The sequence below is a fragment of the Meleagris gallopavo genome, chromosome 8, assembly GCF_000146605.3.
Source record: "Meleagris gallopavo isolate NT-WF06-2002-E0010 breed Aviagen turkey brand Nicholas breeding stock chromosome 8, Turkey_5.1, whole genome shotgun sequence".
Lineage (NCBI taxonomy): Eukaryota > Metazoa > Chordata > Aves > Galliformes > Phasianidae > Meleagris > Meleagris gallopavo.
In genome coordinates this window covers 21335261-21352231 of record NC_015018.2, presented here as the reverse complement: position 1 = coordinate 21352231, position 16971 = coordinate 21335261, and the positions used below count along the sequence as shown (strand labels likewise).

Sequence of the window (16971 nt, the reverse complement as noted above, 5' to 3'; positions counted from 1 at the left end):
AGCAAACACTTATAATCTCACAAACTTTTGATTGAATTGCTGTGTGGCACACTGTATGGGGCTGCTGAATCACGGCCTGAACCTCTGATTGATCACTTGAGGCGAGCAATGAGTCAGCCACGGGAGCACAGGTGAAGGCAATTCACCTGTGCTGCAGGAAGGGGTGGAGCCTGGCTCCACCTCTCCTAGACCCATTTAAGAGCTGACTGCCAGTGGGGAAGGATCTCTCTGAAGATCTGCTCCATTGGAGTTCATCTTGTGAGTCTAGGACAGGGTGAGTGATTTTTCTCTCATCTTTCTCTTGTTACTCCAGATTTACTCCAGTTTTATGTTACACATAAAAGGAACATACAAGAAAGCAACAATTTTGGCTCTTACTTCTATTCTCTGGCGCTTGTGGCAACTCTGTTGATTAGAACATCGAAGCAGAACTGAAATCCAGCATTTTATTTGTGAGCTATTGCTGGGTACGTCAGCACCAGGAGCTCAATATCCCTCCAGTTCCTAAGATAGCACTGGATGGCCCTGTACCCAACATCTGTCTCTGCAAAGGAAACATGACAAGACAGCTACTTTCTGTGGACCATGTAAATCTAACTTTGCTTATTTGCCCATGGAGATTTTACATGCTTTATGCCCCTGCCAGGCTAGAGATATGCCTAGGGTTTAGAAATAAGCTAGCTGGTGTGCCAGAAGCCAGTTGTCAGCCAAATTAGTGGGGGCCTATTGTAATAGGATGCAGACATATGCATTGGTCCACTCACATCCATCAGTTCCCAGTGAGACCTGCTGCTGCTCAGTTTTATTCCTTCTAATTTGATCCATTAAAAACAAAGAAACCACGCTGTCAGTGACTACAGCTCAGTTGTGTGCAGTTGACTTCACCTAGCAATGTGCAAGACTTAACCTTCTTTTTCACTTGCTGCTTGTGCACAAGTGAAGGAGGACAGAGGATTATTGCCCGTACAGCTTGGAGTCAATAAAAAATTCTGCATAAGAACTGCAGAAGCCAGTTCCAGGTAGCAATACATAAAAATAAAGGCAGGAATGAAGAATGAATAGAGAGCTTGGAAGTGATGGTGTCATTCTGGAGCCACATCCTCTGCAATTTTCTACATCTCCCCCTGTACTTCTGAATGATGATTGCCCCCATGCATTTAACTCCCTTCCTCCCACTGCACCTTTATCATTTTCAGCTTTCCATTGTTTTCCCTACAATTAATTCATTCTGCTCTAACAACCAGAAGACAGAATAGAAAGCGTTCAGATGCACTGGCTGTGATGCAGTTGTGGTGGGCAGAAGGCAGACCAGGGCAAGGAGCTGGCTGCCTTTGGCACTGGGGTTGAATCCCTCAGCCAAGTGCTTCCAAGAGGCTGTCATTCGAATGTTTGGGTGCAGCAAAGCAACAGGAACGATAATTCAGTTTATGCTATCTATAAAAACACTACTAACACTTTTAGGTACTTCTATGATTTTAGATGCCTGCAACAGCAACCATGGGAATTCAGGCATATGGCCCTTACCATATGACAAAGTGCCTTTAGTAATTTTTAGTCTCTTCCACACTTCAGCTTGTGGATAAGATACTGCAGTATAAAAGACATTTCATGCTTTGATTCATCTTCACAAAATTAACTTCCAGTGAAATTTTAAGATACTGCCACTTCCTCTGCCACCTCACTGCCTCAGCTTGTTTCATTCTCAGGTTTGTGAAACTCAAGTAATCCACTTTCATGTTGAGATAAACACCCAATTCTCAGGAGAAATGCCAAAAACATTGGATACTATTTTACAGTCTTAATCTGATCTGAGTCGAAGCAGAAATCACTGTTGCTTCATTATATAGGAACTGAGAGCAGCTACTTACTACCTTCACCTCAATTACTTCCTGGAATCTTCAGTACACAAAGGTGTGTCAGTATGTGCACAATAACCTGGATTGTGTGTGATGTCTGGTAAAACCAAATGGCTTGATAGTCCATACAAATAACAGGTTATGTATATTTTTCCAGTCTATAGGAAAGAGGAAAACAAGGCTCCTGCTGAAGTAGCTTTAAATACCAATAATTAATAAGGCTCACATACACAGGAAAAAATCCTGCTGAAAGTATAAATGTATGACAGAAGAAATCCAGATGCACAAGCTTGCAATAAGACAAGTACAAGTGGAACAAAACAGCTCAGTAAGACCTTTAAAAACTAGACTGTGTGCACGCATAAATGTGTGCAACTGCAGCAGTGATGCATACACTGAGCTTAATTGTTGTATGTGAAGGTGCTTAAGAGCTCAGTACTGCCCAGTTGTATTCCTTGGCTTGCTGGCAGTGTCCCTTGGTAGTGCTGGGTGCCAGTCAACGTGCTAATTAGATCTCTCTGTTAGTATGTCTTATGCAGCAGTGAGACCCTACCCTCTTCTTCCTCCTAGTTCTCTGTTCTCCCTTCTCCAGCACACAGAACTAATCCTCCTACTGCAAAATGAGTTTGACCTTCCATGTGTTAGAGACTGAATAAAATGCACCTCCCTCAATACAATTGCTAAGTTGGAATGGATCTGAAGGCAAGCTAGTTGCTTTAGAAACATGAGTAATTAACTCAGTCGTTTGATCTGCAGCACTGTAAAAACTAAAATGAGTACAGAAATATCCATAGGTTTTCTTAATCTGCTTTTAAAGGATCTTAACCATATTAGGGGCTCGTAGTAGCAATTCAAAAGCTAAATATAAAAGAGGCTTTATGAAGTCATTAAGAGCTTTTCTGGGAAACTAGAAAGATCATTCTTATTTTTGGTATATTGTCCTGTGAGATAAAGATAGCAAATCTAGAAAGTAACCATCCAGAATGAGCTCCACAGCAGAGATACTGCGACACGAAGCAGGGCTGTTAGAGAATCAGCGTTTGGAGAGCAGTGTTCTGACAACACCATCTGCTCAGCTGGGCTATTACAGGCTCACATAATGCCCCATGCATGATTTTCTGTGGAAGTCAGTGTAAGAGCTGACGATTTATTTTGACATTAATATTTACCAGGCTGGTGTATGCTTCAATATCCAAGATGTTGAATATTTTTGTGTATTTAAAAAGCCATTCAAGTGGCTTTCCTCTGCTCTTGCAGACAGTAGCAACTTATTTTGCCACTTACCACTGTTGCAAGTCAGATGCTATTCAAATGGTGTTAATTCTAGCAAATACCAGTAGTGCTGCTTTTGCTTGAACTATGAGCTAAGCCAAAGGTTTCTTAAGGGCAAAAGAAGGGAGGTAGCATTTTGTGTTGGCCAGCTGAAGGAGAGTAAAACAAAGCTTCAACAAAATCTTAGTGGTATTATTAGCAAAACTCATTCTTGACACTGAAAATAGTGTAATTTGATTTTCCCTTCTTAAAATCTAAGAGATATTTCATTCGTATTTAACATTTAACAATTCTCTTGCTGATTCTGTCTGATGTTTGTGTTTTTTTTCATTTAGTTTTCAGGCAAATCTTTCAAATAACGTTTCTGTGCTTCGATGAAATATAGTAAAACTTTGCACAGCCAGTGAATTTCAGATCTGTGGAATGACTGCATTAAAGCATTTTGATTGATACTATTTTCATCCAGAAATGGATTATAGAGCTGACAGATTACTTTCAAATAACCATTATGGTTGTGAATCATACTGACAAGAGCAAAGAAATTCCATTCAGAAGAAAGCATCTTGCCTCTGCCATACATTTTGATGAATGTGGATATTTATGTACAGTTAACAGATTTTTTTTTTATGTAGCTAGAGATAAAAATGTATCATTTTAATTTATCTGCTGCAACAATGTTTCCTCATTAACTACAAGTTACCATAATGTGCATCATAAGTATTGTACTGTACATGGACCAGAGTTGTTGCTCCAAAACAGCTCTGAGTTCCAAAATGGATGGTTTGGTATTTCATGTTGAAGAGTACACTGATGTGCCAGGGATGCACTCACTCACAATTGGAAACAGCACTGGCAAAACTCAAGGTGCTTATGATTTTCCTGCATATGTCTGCAGCTGTTTTTCAAAACAATTACTCTTCCAAATATTGAAAGGATAAATGTAAAAATGAAAGAATTCTTATACATTGGAATGCGATTTCTGCTGGCAAATTAATAAAACAACATGATGTTCAGCTTAGATTTAACTTTGAGTTTTAGTTCTTGTAGACATTTACTAATATGTTTCTAACAGCAGCTGCTCAAGGTACAACTCATCCTGTTTGTGTTGAAAACCTTGTGAAATTTGGATATTTAGAATGCAAATATGAACTGTAAAACATTAACACTGCATCTTTTCCCTTCCCTTCTAGGAGCTGCAAGAACTTTTGAAGCTGGATCTGACAATGTGCAGTCTGAAATGCTGCAGCTTAAGAGCATTTTTTCTTTTGGTGCTGTGTAGGTAAGAAATATTTACTGAAAATTATTATTTCCTCAACCTATAACATCAGTCAGCTTAGAGCTAAAAAGCTAACCAATCAAGATGAAGCCAAATCTACTTGATAGCTGAACCTTCCCTCTTTCAAACATTAACTAGCCTGGACATTAATAACAAAAATGCAGGACTGAGTTCCCCCATGAATCCTCTTCACCCCGATTTAGATCTTTTTCGCTGAGAACACCAATGGGGGGGAAAAAAAATGAACTTAAGCAAACGGTCCTACAAATGAAAGACTACTGTGTAGAGAGTGTGAATATCATATTAGACACTGGCAAATTCAGAGGGGTGCATGGTCCTCTCCTGAAGCACTGTACCCTGCCCGAGGGCAGAGGCATAGAGCGCACCTCCCTGTGCTATAAGCTTGAGGTAGCAAAGTCATCTTTGTGCACTCATTGCTAAAGAAAAGTGCCTTAAAAATTGCCTGGTTGAAATGTGTACTATGCTTTGTAGATGAAATTGTGAATTCTTAAGGAAAGCTGAATTGTGTTAGGCTGGAAGGTGCAACTGATCCCTTTCTCGTACAAATAATCCTGCTAACAGTGCAGTTGCCATGGCAAAAAAAAAAAAAAAAACCCATAAGACAGAAATGGAGCACTTTAAAAAATGAAAAAAATGTCGTCTTTTGGAAGAAACATATTTTATAAGCAACTTTAAGACAATGCAAGCATGGGCAGGTTAAACAACATTGCAACCACCATCTTTAACTACCTGAAATATATTTAAAACCTGCTTAGCCAATTCTCTTTGTAGAAATGCCTTGCCTGTTTATCCTCCTAGTAAATACCTCATGATAAGGTTCTGCCTGAGCTTTACTTTCAAGTTGGTGTGCAAACACATTTTTAGATAAAGCCTCACTTAGTGAGGGCAAGTAGCACTCTCCTAAGGGGAGTGTAAGTCCTCTCCCTCGTTTGCCTTCTGCAGGGCTATGCAGACATTGTTGCCCAGAAAAATGCAATTTTACCTTGTCAGCTGTGACTTGCTACACACTATAGGTAATAATCATGGCTTTGCACTAGTAAAGTTGCAAAGAGATCAACATTTATGCAGTCTAACAGTGATAGGACAAGGGGGAATGGCTTTAAATTAAAAGAGGGGAATTTTGGGTTAGATGTCAGGAAGAAATTCTTTACTCAGAGTTCAGTGAGGCACTGGTACAAATTGTTGAGAGAAGTTGTGCCCCATCCCTGGAGGTTCTCAAGGCCGGGTTGGATGGGGTGCTGGACCCTGATCTGGTGGGTGGCAAGCAGCCTATGGCAGGGGTTGGAACTGGGGAAATTTTGAGGTCCCTTCTAACTACAAATATTTCTGAAGTGTCTTGAGTAACAACTCGCTGAATAATGCTTCTTATTTTCACTTTCAATATGAAGTTATGTTGTAGATGTGCATACAGAAAATCTGTAGCCAGTGGATTGTGTGGGTTGTCATTTTTCCAGACATATTTTTATTAATAAATTAGAGATGAATAAATGTATGGCAAATTTATCAAAGTAATCAATAGAGCTCACAATTTTAATCACTATCAAGAAACAGCTTAAAGACAGGATTTGATCCCAAGAGCAGCTCCCATTCATTTCAAGAGAGATGTTTCAAAATAAGGATGCTAGCCCAAGATTATAGGGTTGCATTCTGAAGACTTTCTGGGGTGTTGATGTTCTGTCTAACTTAAAGACCACTTGCATTATTTAAGTATTTGTTCCTATACCTGGGAAGTGGTAATACAATGCCACTGTTTCAACGCTGCCAATTAACCAAGAGCCATGGAATGCACAGAATGCTATGAAGTGGAGAAATTAGCAGTGATGTCTGTGATCCTGCTGCTGTTTATCTGTGAAGACAACGCAAAAGCCAATATCCCTGAATATGTCAAGTGTGAAACAAAAAGCAACACCTTTGTTTGCGTCTGCAAACCCTTCGCCTGTCAGTGGATTGCCTCAAAGAAGTTTTTGGCCCAGCTTTTCCTGAGGGGTGCGTTTCAAAGGCTTGCTCAGACTGTATTTGGCATTTTGCTTTTCCCTTCTCTCAGTTCTGAGGTGTTTCTGCCTCTTTCATGATACATAAATCTTGATGAGAAATAGCCAGGAAGAACATTCCTGCACATGTGTCTAGAATGTACTTTTGTTTTAAGCAGTGATATGTACTGCTGATTAGGGCAGATGCTCCCTTTCGCCTCCCTCCCCTTTAGTTACCCAGTTCCAGTAAGTCACTAGGTTGACTGTCTCTTAAGTAACAAGCAATTGTACCTTCCAGGCGTAGCCCAGTTTGTAAAATATTACATTTTCTGAGCCATAAGAATAGTAAAGGAAATTAAATCATTATAGTTCAACTTTTATAGATGCCGTCATGGGCCCCTGAGCCCAGAGAGTTTAATATATTTGTTATACCTTGATAACAGGACCCTGAGAACAGAAAGCTTGGAATGTTTGTCAAATTATGTGTATATGTTTAAGTTTTTTTCTATAAAAGCATATTCTCCTCTGTGGCTGGAATAGCCATTTCAAGGCAATTAAATGTGTGCCAGTGTATTTTAAATACATTAAGAAAACAGAAAAAATAAAACACATAGTAAGATTTAAAAAAAAAAAATAACTGGATAAAAGGGAAGCTCGGATGCACTGATGAGAAGATGTATAGGTATAAGAAGAAACAGCCTCAGATTTTACTGTTATCCTTTGCAATCCCTGCACAAGGGCACAAGACCATGTAATAGATATTTTTTTTTTTCTTACAGACAGGTGTAAACTCGCTTGCTTAGTGATGACTAAGGGCATGGGCTCTGAAGAGCACTTGAGAGGAATCAGGACATCCTGTGCTGAAATGTAGATAAGCTAAAGCACTTAACACATGTAACATCTATAGGTTCTTTGCCTTTCAATACTGACAGTTTGCTTCTGAGTGTGCTGGTAGTTACCCGAGCGGGATCTAGCAATGCACTGTGCTCAAGTTGGAGAGACAGCAGGTTTCTCTTGCATAGGATTTCTAAATGATTGTATGGCAAAATATTGTGCAATAAATTAAGCTCTGTTCGTTCAGTGCATCAGTTACTTCCCAACAGCCTTTCTTTGGCTAAAAGTTAATTCTTAACCATAAAATCAGCAGAAGAGAAAAACATGAGGCTACACATCATATGTTGATAAAGGAAATAAAGAATTGTCTTGGGAGATAAAACAAGTGGTCTAAGGAAAGTACTTGCCAGCCTAAATAATGTCAAATATTCAAGATCTATTTCTGCAGATAGGTGTTCATGAGGGCAACACACCAGACCACTCTATGACCACATGCTGATCTGCAGAACAAAATTATACACTTGAGGTGAAAAAGGGCAAGTTTTTCTTTATGGTTTCACAATATGTGAGAATTATGCAGGAGCAATCCAGTAAAATTGTGAAATTAAACTCATGCAGCTCATTGAGCACTTCACTGAAATTAAATGTAAATTGCAAAAGCAGGAAAGTCTGTTACAAGTAGAGTATTTAAGAAATGAATTAAATTCAAATGCATTTCTAATTCCCATAATTCTGTACAATATAAAACTGACATTCTTATTTATATGCACACTTGAACTCAATGTGACTTTCTTTAAGACAAAAAAGAGCTTAAGAAGAAGCAGTCCTTATTACTTAACTCTACCCTTAAGTAAACCCTGAGAAATTACCAGTCTTTTATCAATAAAGAAATAAAAGCCTGGTCCAAAAGAAGAGAAGTAAAAAATAGATGAGCTCCCTAAGTCAAACTAGTTTCATATGTGGCAGTTGGGTCTGGTAAACAGAAAAAAAATTAGATAGTAATAACAGCACTAAAGGGTTAACAGTAGACACTGTGTCTCAAACCATGATTTCGGTCACGTGCATTCAATGATACCATCTTAGTGTTTAGAAAACTATTTTAATATGGTGTCATAGGCCTTTTATGTGGTCCTATACCACATACTTAACTCTAAATCAGAGAGATATGGGTTCAAAGGCTGGACTATTTGGTGGATAATGAATTGGTTGGGTGATCACAGCCAGAGGGTTGTGGTAAATGGCTCTGCGTTGGTGGAGGCTGGGGAATAGTGGACCCCAGGGATCTGTTTTGGGCCTAGTATGCTTTGACATCTTTATCAATTACATAGATTGTGGGATTGAGTACACCCTTAGTAAGTTTGCTGATGACACTGAGCTGAGCGGTGCAGTTGATATGGCATAAGGAAGAGGGGATACCATCCAAAGGGACCTTGGCAAACTTGAAGAGCGGACTCATGTAAAGAGCGGACTAATGATGTTCAACAATGCAAAGTGCAAGGTGTGGTATTTCAGTTGAAGCAATCCCAGATATGTGTGCAGACAGGGAGGAGAAGAACTTGAGAGCAACTCTGCCGAGAATGACTTGGGGGTCCTAGTGGACGAAAAGCTGGATGTGAGCCAGCAGTGTGCTCTTGCATCCTGGAAGGCCAGTGGTATCCTGAGCTGCAACAATAGAGTGGCAGCAGGGGGAGGGAGGAGGTTGTCCCTCTCTGATTTGCCCTCCTGAGGCTCCATCTGGAATACTGTGAATAGGCCTGTGACCGTCAGCATTGGAGCTGTTGAAACGGGTCCAAAGGAAGGCCACGAAGATTATCAGAGGGTTGGAGCACCTCTGCTATGGAGACAGGCTGAGGGAGCTGAGCTTGTTCAGCCTGAAAAAGAGAAGGATCCAGGGAGACCTCATTATGGCCTTCCAATATTTAAAGGGAGATTATAAACAGGAAGGAAATAAAGTTTTTACATGGGTAGATAGCTATTGGACAAGGGGAAATGGTTTTGAACTGAAGAAGGGGAGATTTAGATGTCATGGGGAATTTTTTTCTCAGAGAAGATAGCGAAGTACTGGTGCAGGCTGCTCATAAAGATTGTGGGTGAACATCCTTCGGAGTGTTAAAGGCCAGATTGGATAGGGGCTCTGAGCCCTGATCTAGTGCCTGATGTAGTGGCTGGCACCTCTGCATGTGGTTTGGAAGTTTGAATTGGACAGTCTTTGAGGTCCCTTTCAACCCAAACATTCTGTGATTCTGTAACTTTATAATGTTATTGTGAAAGACTGGATTACTGCTTGTAGTGGAAAAACTAAGTGATGGCTTGAAGCAGTTATTGAGCACCTGGTGGGAAGGCAGGGCCAACCTATGGGAGCTCAGGTGCATGCAATGAATCTGAGTGACCAGAAGGGGTGGAGCCATGATCCATTCTTCCCAGACCTTATTTAAGGGTTGGCAGTGGAGACAAGGATGTTTTGCTGGAGATCTATATGTACCTTAGGCCTTCTGAAGATAAGTAGCTTCTTTATTTCTGTGTCCGGGGCTGTTGCAGTTGAGCTTGCTGCAGCCTTGGACTTCACTGCTCTGTTGTCTTTGCTGTGCTTTCTGTTGTGTTATGTTGCAGTTGGATGAAATCCACTCTTTTCTGACAGAATTGCTTAAACTTGCTGGAAAACATAGTAATATTGCAGTCAAAGGAATGCATTGTGAAAGGCTATGGGTGGTCCAGAAATATAGCTAAACAGAGCAAGTAGAGATTCTAAGAGCAGTTCTGAGGGGATTAGGAAGAGGAAACTGAGCAATAACAAGGCAGAAGCAAAAAAGCTCACAAGTGGGTGCTCACCCAGCCATGGCTTTGCACTTACACTCTTTTCCGTAAAGCCTAGCTCTTTCTTCACAGGGCTGGGTTACTTGTGCTCCTATATTGCTAAGAAGAGTTAAGAGGCAGAGCTAGGCTGGGGGGAGGATGAGCCCCCATCCCTTGTAGAACATTCTTCTGATGAATTTACAGATGGCTGCTCTCTGTCAGAGAGCCTCTGCCCACAGCCAGGTAGGCTTCCCCAGGTGTGTGGCTTCCCACTGCATTTGCTTGTTCTCAGCCTCTGTGTAAAGCTACAGTAGAGGCCTTAATGCAGAGGTGAGTTTTGTATTTACTTCTCTGTGTTAGCTGATGATTGTTTTATTTGTAGCTGCTTTTGAACACAGGAGTGGTGTGTATTCTTATTCCTTACTGATTCTGCCCAACAGGGTTATTTCTGTAACCTATTTAAAAATGTTGCTGTAAAAGCAGGCTTTTAAAAGTGTTTTTATGCACTAATCTCTGAGGCTGGTTTCTGTCTCCCTCCAGGAGCTAAATTGAATGTATTTCATTATGTAAAAAGAAGCTTAATTTTAAGTACTGCAGTAGACAATCAACACCCCACCCACATTCCTAGATTAGTGCCCTATTTACAGAGAAAGCATTAAGGAAGACTGAGCCATTTTCTCAGGTGAGATACAAAGAAGTGCTAGGTTTTAAGATAGAAAAGCAGTGTCTTTTGCAAATAAGGGATTAACACAGTTTGTCAAATCTGGTATTTTCTAGAATGGCTTTTTCTGCAGTGCTGTGAAATGCAGACATTTTATGAGTGTTATGATCTGCAGTAATCATCAGTAACCTTGACCCTAATACAGTATTGGTCTGGAACATAATCTTTTTTATAACTGATGATAGTTTTTAAAAACATCCTCACTTCCTTTCTTTTTCTTTTAGGTCAGTGCAGATTTCTGACGCTGAAGGAAAAGGTGAAATTCTTCCCCCAACCATACAAAATATAATAAAAGGATACAACAAATATCTACGTCCATTTTTTGACAGTAAGTACAAAGCTCTGACTGTCATGAAACTCATGCCTGAAAATCAGTGATGAGAGCAAATGTTTTCCTCTGTGCTGCTGCTTGATAGTGACTCATCAGATTATATTTGATGCCCGTATCTAGAGTAGAATATAGTGTAATAGTTTTTGTGGCCCAAAGTGTATGTATTCCAGGCATTCACAGACAAAACTTCCAGCTCTGTAGGAATCTTAGTTATTGATGTTTGTGTTTCCTCAGTGAGGCATCTATAGAACCTCACTTATTTAAAAATGTAATTTATCATAATTTCCTAAATATCTTTAAAATTTTCTACTGTTAATAAGTGCTACATATCATGTTGCTCACAAAAGCACAGGTAAATCTTATTCCACACTACGTACCACATGCATTTATTATGTGCACAAGAGAATTGTCTTGGGTCTTAAAGATCATTTAATGGGTTCATTCCAGAACTGCAGGGGTAAATTAATTGAAAATGTGAGTTCCTTGTGTTGGAAAGCCATAGTCACCAGGTTGGAAGACCTGTGTTATCTCCAGCACAAAGTCTGATATTATTGATATCCAGTACAATTGTCTTTGCACACCTGAAGTCTTAGTGAACCTTCCTTGCCTGATTCTGGCTATTGAATGCATCAGAAATACTGATGAAGAGTTGCAGGCTTTGTGGTCATAGGTTTCTGCCTGGACTAACTGCAGAACTCTGAAACAGAAAGTAGTTTGCACATTAGAAAGATGCTCAGCTTCACGTCTGTCAGAAAATAAACGTACACAATGAATGCTGGGCAGTTATTAAATTAGAAATTCAGAAATGTTAAGGGCTTCAAGTTAAGGCTTTTTATATGCCTTTATATTCCATTTAAAAGTGATTTTCAGACCATGCTGTTACCTCTTGCCACCCAAACACCTGGTTAGACTATCAGCCTGTGCACTAAGGGCAATTGTCAAGGATAGTTTTTGAATCAACTCCATAAAATATTAAGAGGAAACCCATATTTTGGATTTGGGAGAGATTTTGTTTATTTTATCGTAATTGCCTCAACTGCTGATACAGCTGCTTTTAGATATTTCATAATCATGAAATTATTAACAAGATAAAAGTAATAATGACAACTAAATGAATACCTTCTCATTTGAGGTGTTGCACAGTGAGAAATATATTAGTGATCACTGAACTTAGTTATTACATTCATTACTTCAGGGTGGTAATATAGATGCATTGGCACTGCTGTTATGGATATGCTTTAGCAGAATGCAAACAGAATTGCAATACAAAACCCTGTTATCCTAGTTAACCACCACTATAGCACATTTGAGATATGATTTTTTAACACTAACAGAATTCTTTCTCAGCTGTTGTAAGGCAGTAAATCTGTAGCTCTTTTTCTGCCTGGGTTTTTTTTCAGAGGGATGCCAGGAACTTTCTCAGTTCCCTTGGAACTCCCACAGGAGCTCAAACACAGCCCAAGCCTGGCATATGCAGAGCCAGTCAAGCTCTCGCAGAAGTTGTCAGAACTGCTTCTGGCCACAGCTCAGGCATGCAAACTCTTGTGTCACAAAATCTGATGGTTGTACAATCGCTCTACTACTGAAAGAATGGGTTCACATGCTGAGAAATACATTTTACTGTTGGCAGATGTAAATGCAGAGTTTGTGGTTTCACAAAAAATGATGATTTCATAAAAATAATTTAGGTTAGGATGACCCAGATTGATCCCAATTTTGTGCAGCTTTTTTCAAGATTGTTTGGCAGTAACTGTTGAAACAGCCTGTCCAATTGCATCAGTATATCAGTACTGATTTACTATGGGGAGGGAAGTCGTATTTCTAGGAAAATGAACAGAGTGTATATGAACATTAACCCTAAAGTCTGCATTTGTTGTCTAAAGTGCATGAAAGTATTCCCGTGGAATGGGAAGATATATATGCGGGTGACAGCTTGAAGACAGTCTTCTCAAGATGCTTGTCTCTCTTTTTGTGTCCAAGATTCCTTCCCTTTCAGAAATGTGCAGAAATATGGTCTATTTATTTGCGTGACAAATACACACTCATAAATATGCGTGAAGAGACATGAAACTGGATCGTGGTATTTGTTTGCATCTACAGCATTTTCAGCTTAATGCTAGCTGGTTGTAATCATGGAGTTGTGTAATCCATAATGTTGGAAAAAATCCTGAAGACTGTGTAGGGCAGCCATTGACCCATTACCACAATGCACACTAAACCATGTCCCTAAGTACCACAGTCACCCTTTTCTTGAAGACCTTCAGGGATGATGATGATTCTACTTCCCTGGGCAGTCTGTTCCTATACTTGACCATTCTTCTGGAGATGTTTTTCTTAATATCCAACTTCGACCCTCCACTGGTGCATCTTGAGGCCATCACCTATTTTCTTATTGCTCTTGCCCAGGAGAAGAGGCACCCCATCTCAACATGCTCCTTTGAAGGGAGTTGTAGAGAGCAGTAAGGTCTCCCTGAGCCTCCTTTTTTTCCATACAAAATAGTCCCAGTTCCCTCAACTGCTCCTCATAAGATTTGGGCTCCAGATCTTCACCAGCTTTGTTCTTCTTTTAAACATGCTCCAGTGCCTTAATGTCTTGTAGAGAGGGGCTCAAAACTGAATGCAGCACTTGAGGTGTGGCCTCACCCATGCCAAGTACAAAAAATAACTTCCCTGATCCTACTGGTCACACTTTCTGATAGCCAGTGTGCCATTGGCTTTCCTGGCCACTTGGGAAAAATTCTATCTCATGTTCAGCTGCCTCTCAACCATGAACTGCCAAATGGAACACTGAAATGTGATTTTTATCAAGGGTAAGAGAGTGAGAGGTTGGCTTGATTTTCAATGTAATGTACTTCATAGTAATTTCAAAGATACTTATCCTTGAAATTTTTCTTCAGGCAGGGAATGGGAGAATTCTGATGTGATGCTGCCAAAATATAATCATATTCTTACAAAATGAGTGCTACTGAACTCCTTAATATCTAGTAAGATGAGTTTTTAGTTAATAAAATGTCCATTAAGCATAAACAAATGATAAAAAATGAAGATTTTAAATTTCTGTTTCTTTTGGCTTTAGGGAAAAGGAATCTTTACTTGTCAAGGAAGTATTACTGCAGCTTATAGTTCTTATGTTTATGCTCATGCTTAGTTCTCGTGCTGGTATTTGCATATTCCTGAAAATTTACCCAAGTTAATGAGGAGATGAAGATATTTTTCCTTAGAATTTGATGACTATGCATGACATTAAATTGTCTCCTCTTGCATGGATTAGAATGAATAGGTTTTCTAGATTTTTCTAGATTTCTGGATTAATCTTGCTGTTTCCTCCCACGCATGTCACCCCTGCAGAACCTTGCTACCAAAGCACTGCCAATTATGCCAACCAGACACTGCTGTTCCCATCTCTAGCATCTTACTAGGGTACCTAACATTAGATTAGATAAAGCCAGGCTTAGTACCTCAAGGATGCGTAGACATGCAAAATTGACTGAATAGTTACATTTGTCTGTGCAGGGTGGCACGTTCCAGTTGCCAAATTACAGTGGTACTCTCACATAGTGTGAGAGTAACTGGGCTTGTTACCTATCTTTTCTGTCATTTGAATATTACTGTTTCATTTTCTTAACTATAGCATTTTAATGCTCCAATTTGAGCTGTTTCATCAAGCAAGTCCTAGAGAATCTAAGCAAATAGGCTTGGGAAGTTCTATTAATAGGTTAGAAACACTACCTAATGAAGAATGATTTTAGCTGTTCTTTGGGCTGCAATATGGAATATTTTTATACTAGTATTAGTAGATAGTGCCTCTCAGTGTAATATCCATCACAGTCTTCTAGATAGATATGGAGATCTTCCTTAGAAAAGCTAACATAAGGGATTTAAAAATGCGCAGTTATTTTCCTTAAATGTGCTACATAACCCCAGTGATTAATCGCACCCAGACAAGCAGATTTTAAAATTTCTGCTGAAACTGTGTAGAATGATCTTTTAACTTAGGTGCTGTGCCAAACCTCTCTGAATTAATGAGGAATTCCTGCTGACTTCAGTGAGCCTTGGATCAGGTTCATGGAGTTGTTAAGGGATGCATAAAATCTTGTAAATAACTTTATACAAATAGATTTTGTTCTGTGATTGAAAGTGATAATTTAAGTATTCTAATTAAAAAGAGAGAGACTAGGAAAAGGTCACAGCTAAGTGTGTTTGAATATGGAAGCTACTTTCAAGTGGTACAGAGAAGTGCCATCCTTAAATCAGTTACTCTAAACCACATTTATAAGATCATTTTCCATTGCTTTTTAATGAGCAATACTTTTCCGGATCTCAAGGTTTAAATTCAAGAAAGCCAATTAAGTCTTCTGGTCCAACCTTACGTGTAAGTCTGGGCACCATATCTTTCCTAAACGTTGTTTATATTAAGTTCTAGTTTAATTAGATGAGGGCAATTTGGTCCTCAGAAGTTTGCTGTTTACCCCTGAAGATATCAGGAGATGTTGGGATGTTAAGCATGTCTGAGAAGTTCTGATTTGGTGAGACAAGCTCACAGGGCACATAAGAAATTAATACCAGATAATTGTCAAGTAAATATTATTTTATGTACCAATTAGCTTTTCCCCGCTGGAGCCTGTTTACAGATGTAGCCATGTCTAATCCTTCAGTGAAAGGCAAAAAGCCCAGAGTATACATGTGGCTACTTGTATAATGGGGGAAAAAAAACCCAACTCCTGCTGAATCCTTAAGCCTTCAGCATATGGACAGTAATGTAGATTTTCCTTCCTTTCCCATAGAAATAAGACTGTGAGACTACCCCTGTCAAGCCCAGCTTGCTGCAGGACAGATTTCACCCCCATTCCCAACTAAAATGCTGAATTCTAGAGACTTTGAATGATGAGCATTGCTTAATTTCAATTAGAGAAAAATCAGCTAATATGAAGTTTCAGGTTGTTTTCATCGTACACAAACTGGGAACTTTATTAGCAAACATAATACTGTGTCACTGGGTACCTTCTCTGTGTGCTTACTGTCTCCTCTTGGAGGAGCTCAGTAAATGCTATTCCTTAATATTCATATTATAAACTCTTATATTACAGTTCCAGAGTTTTTCTTCTCCTGGAATATTTCTGTCTCTCTCTATTGAACTCTTTATACTGTTTACACATTTTTTTTTAAATGTGGGAAACAAATCTCATCCCAGCAATCTAATAACAGCCTTGCCAGTACGGTCTGGATTGTAAGGTAACTTATGTCTATGTATTGCTCCCTGTTGGAATGGTACTTTTCCCAAAGTATAATACTGAATGCTCATGTTGAAATGATTATCTGTGACGGCCAATAAATCCTTCTCAAAGGCGCTGCTTGCCAAGAGAGTTTCCTGTCCTATCCATACTGCCTGCATTATTTGTCCTCATATTAATTGCTTACACTTGGCTGTATTTAATACTTTTTTTTTTTACAAACAACTTAAGCTGCTAATGTTACTATTCCCATTAATTTTTATGATGTCCATAAACTGTACTTGCAAAGATGCATCACTGTCTAAAGATCATTGATGCAAACAAATAGAATTGAACCTTATTCCTGCTAGAAATGGGTCTATCTTCTGATGTCTTCATATTAACTATCACAATTGAAATCTGTCAGAAGGCCTGTTTTCATCTGCCCAGTCATTTCATATAACATACATTTGTCAAGAAAGATGTCTTGTGGTAGGAAGTTAAATACACTGACAAAATCCAAGTGTAATGTATTGCTTTATCTAGAAGTCCCATAATATTTTTAACTCAGTATTACTGCAGCTTTGAGGTATTCTTTCAAATAGCCATTCCTGTTAAGAAATTTCTGAATACCAACATTGTTTTAAGTTTTCTTGAACTGAATTTATGCACTAGTGGCTCAGCACT

The 16971-nt window shown here is 39.2% G+C and overlaps 1 protein-coding gene across 4 annotated transcripts in view; it reads left to right on the top strand.

The window, feature by feature from the left end:
• The first annotated feature begins 238 nt into the window (after window positions 1–238).
• The window catches only part of LOC100544139 (gamma-aminobutyric acid receptor subunit pi-like), a 41857-nt gene continuing 25124 nt past the window's right edge, over window positions 239–16971 (top strand). For 2 of the 4 annotated variants that reach the window (XM_010714585.3, XM_031554458.1), the window contains exons 1-3: window positions 239–274; window positions 4319–4407; window positions 10968–11071. In XM_010714585.3, the coding sequence (XP_010712887.1) occupies window positions 4352–4407; window positions 10968–11071 (160 nt within the window). In that variant the 5' untranslated portion in view covers window positions 239–274; window positions 4319–4351. Of the gene's footprint in view, window positions 275–4318; window positions 4408–9726; window positions 10353–10550; window positions 10705–10967; window positions 11072–16971 lie in introns of those variants that run through there. The other 2 variants (XM_019617715.2, XM_031554457.1) reach the window with 2 other exon arrangements.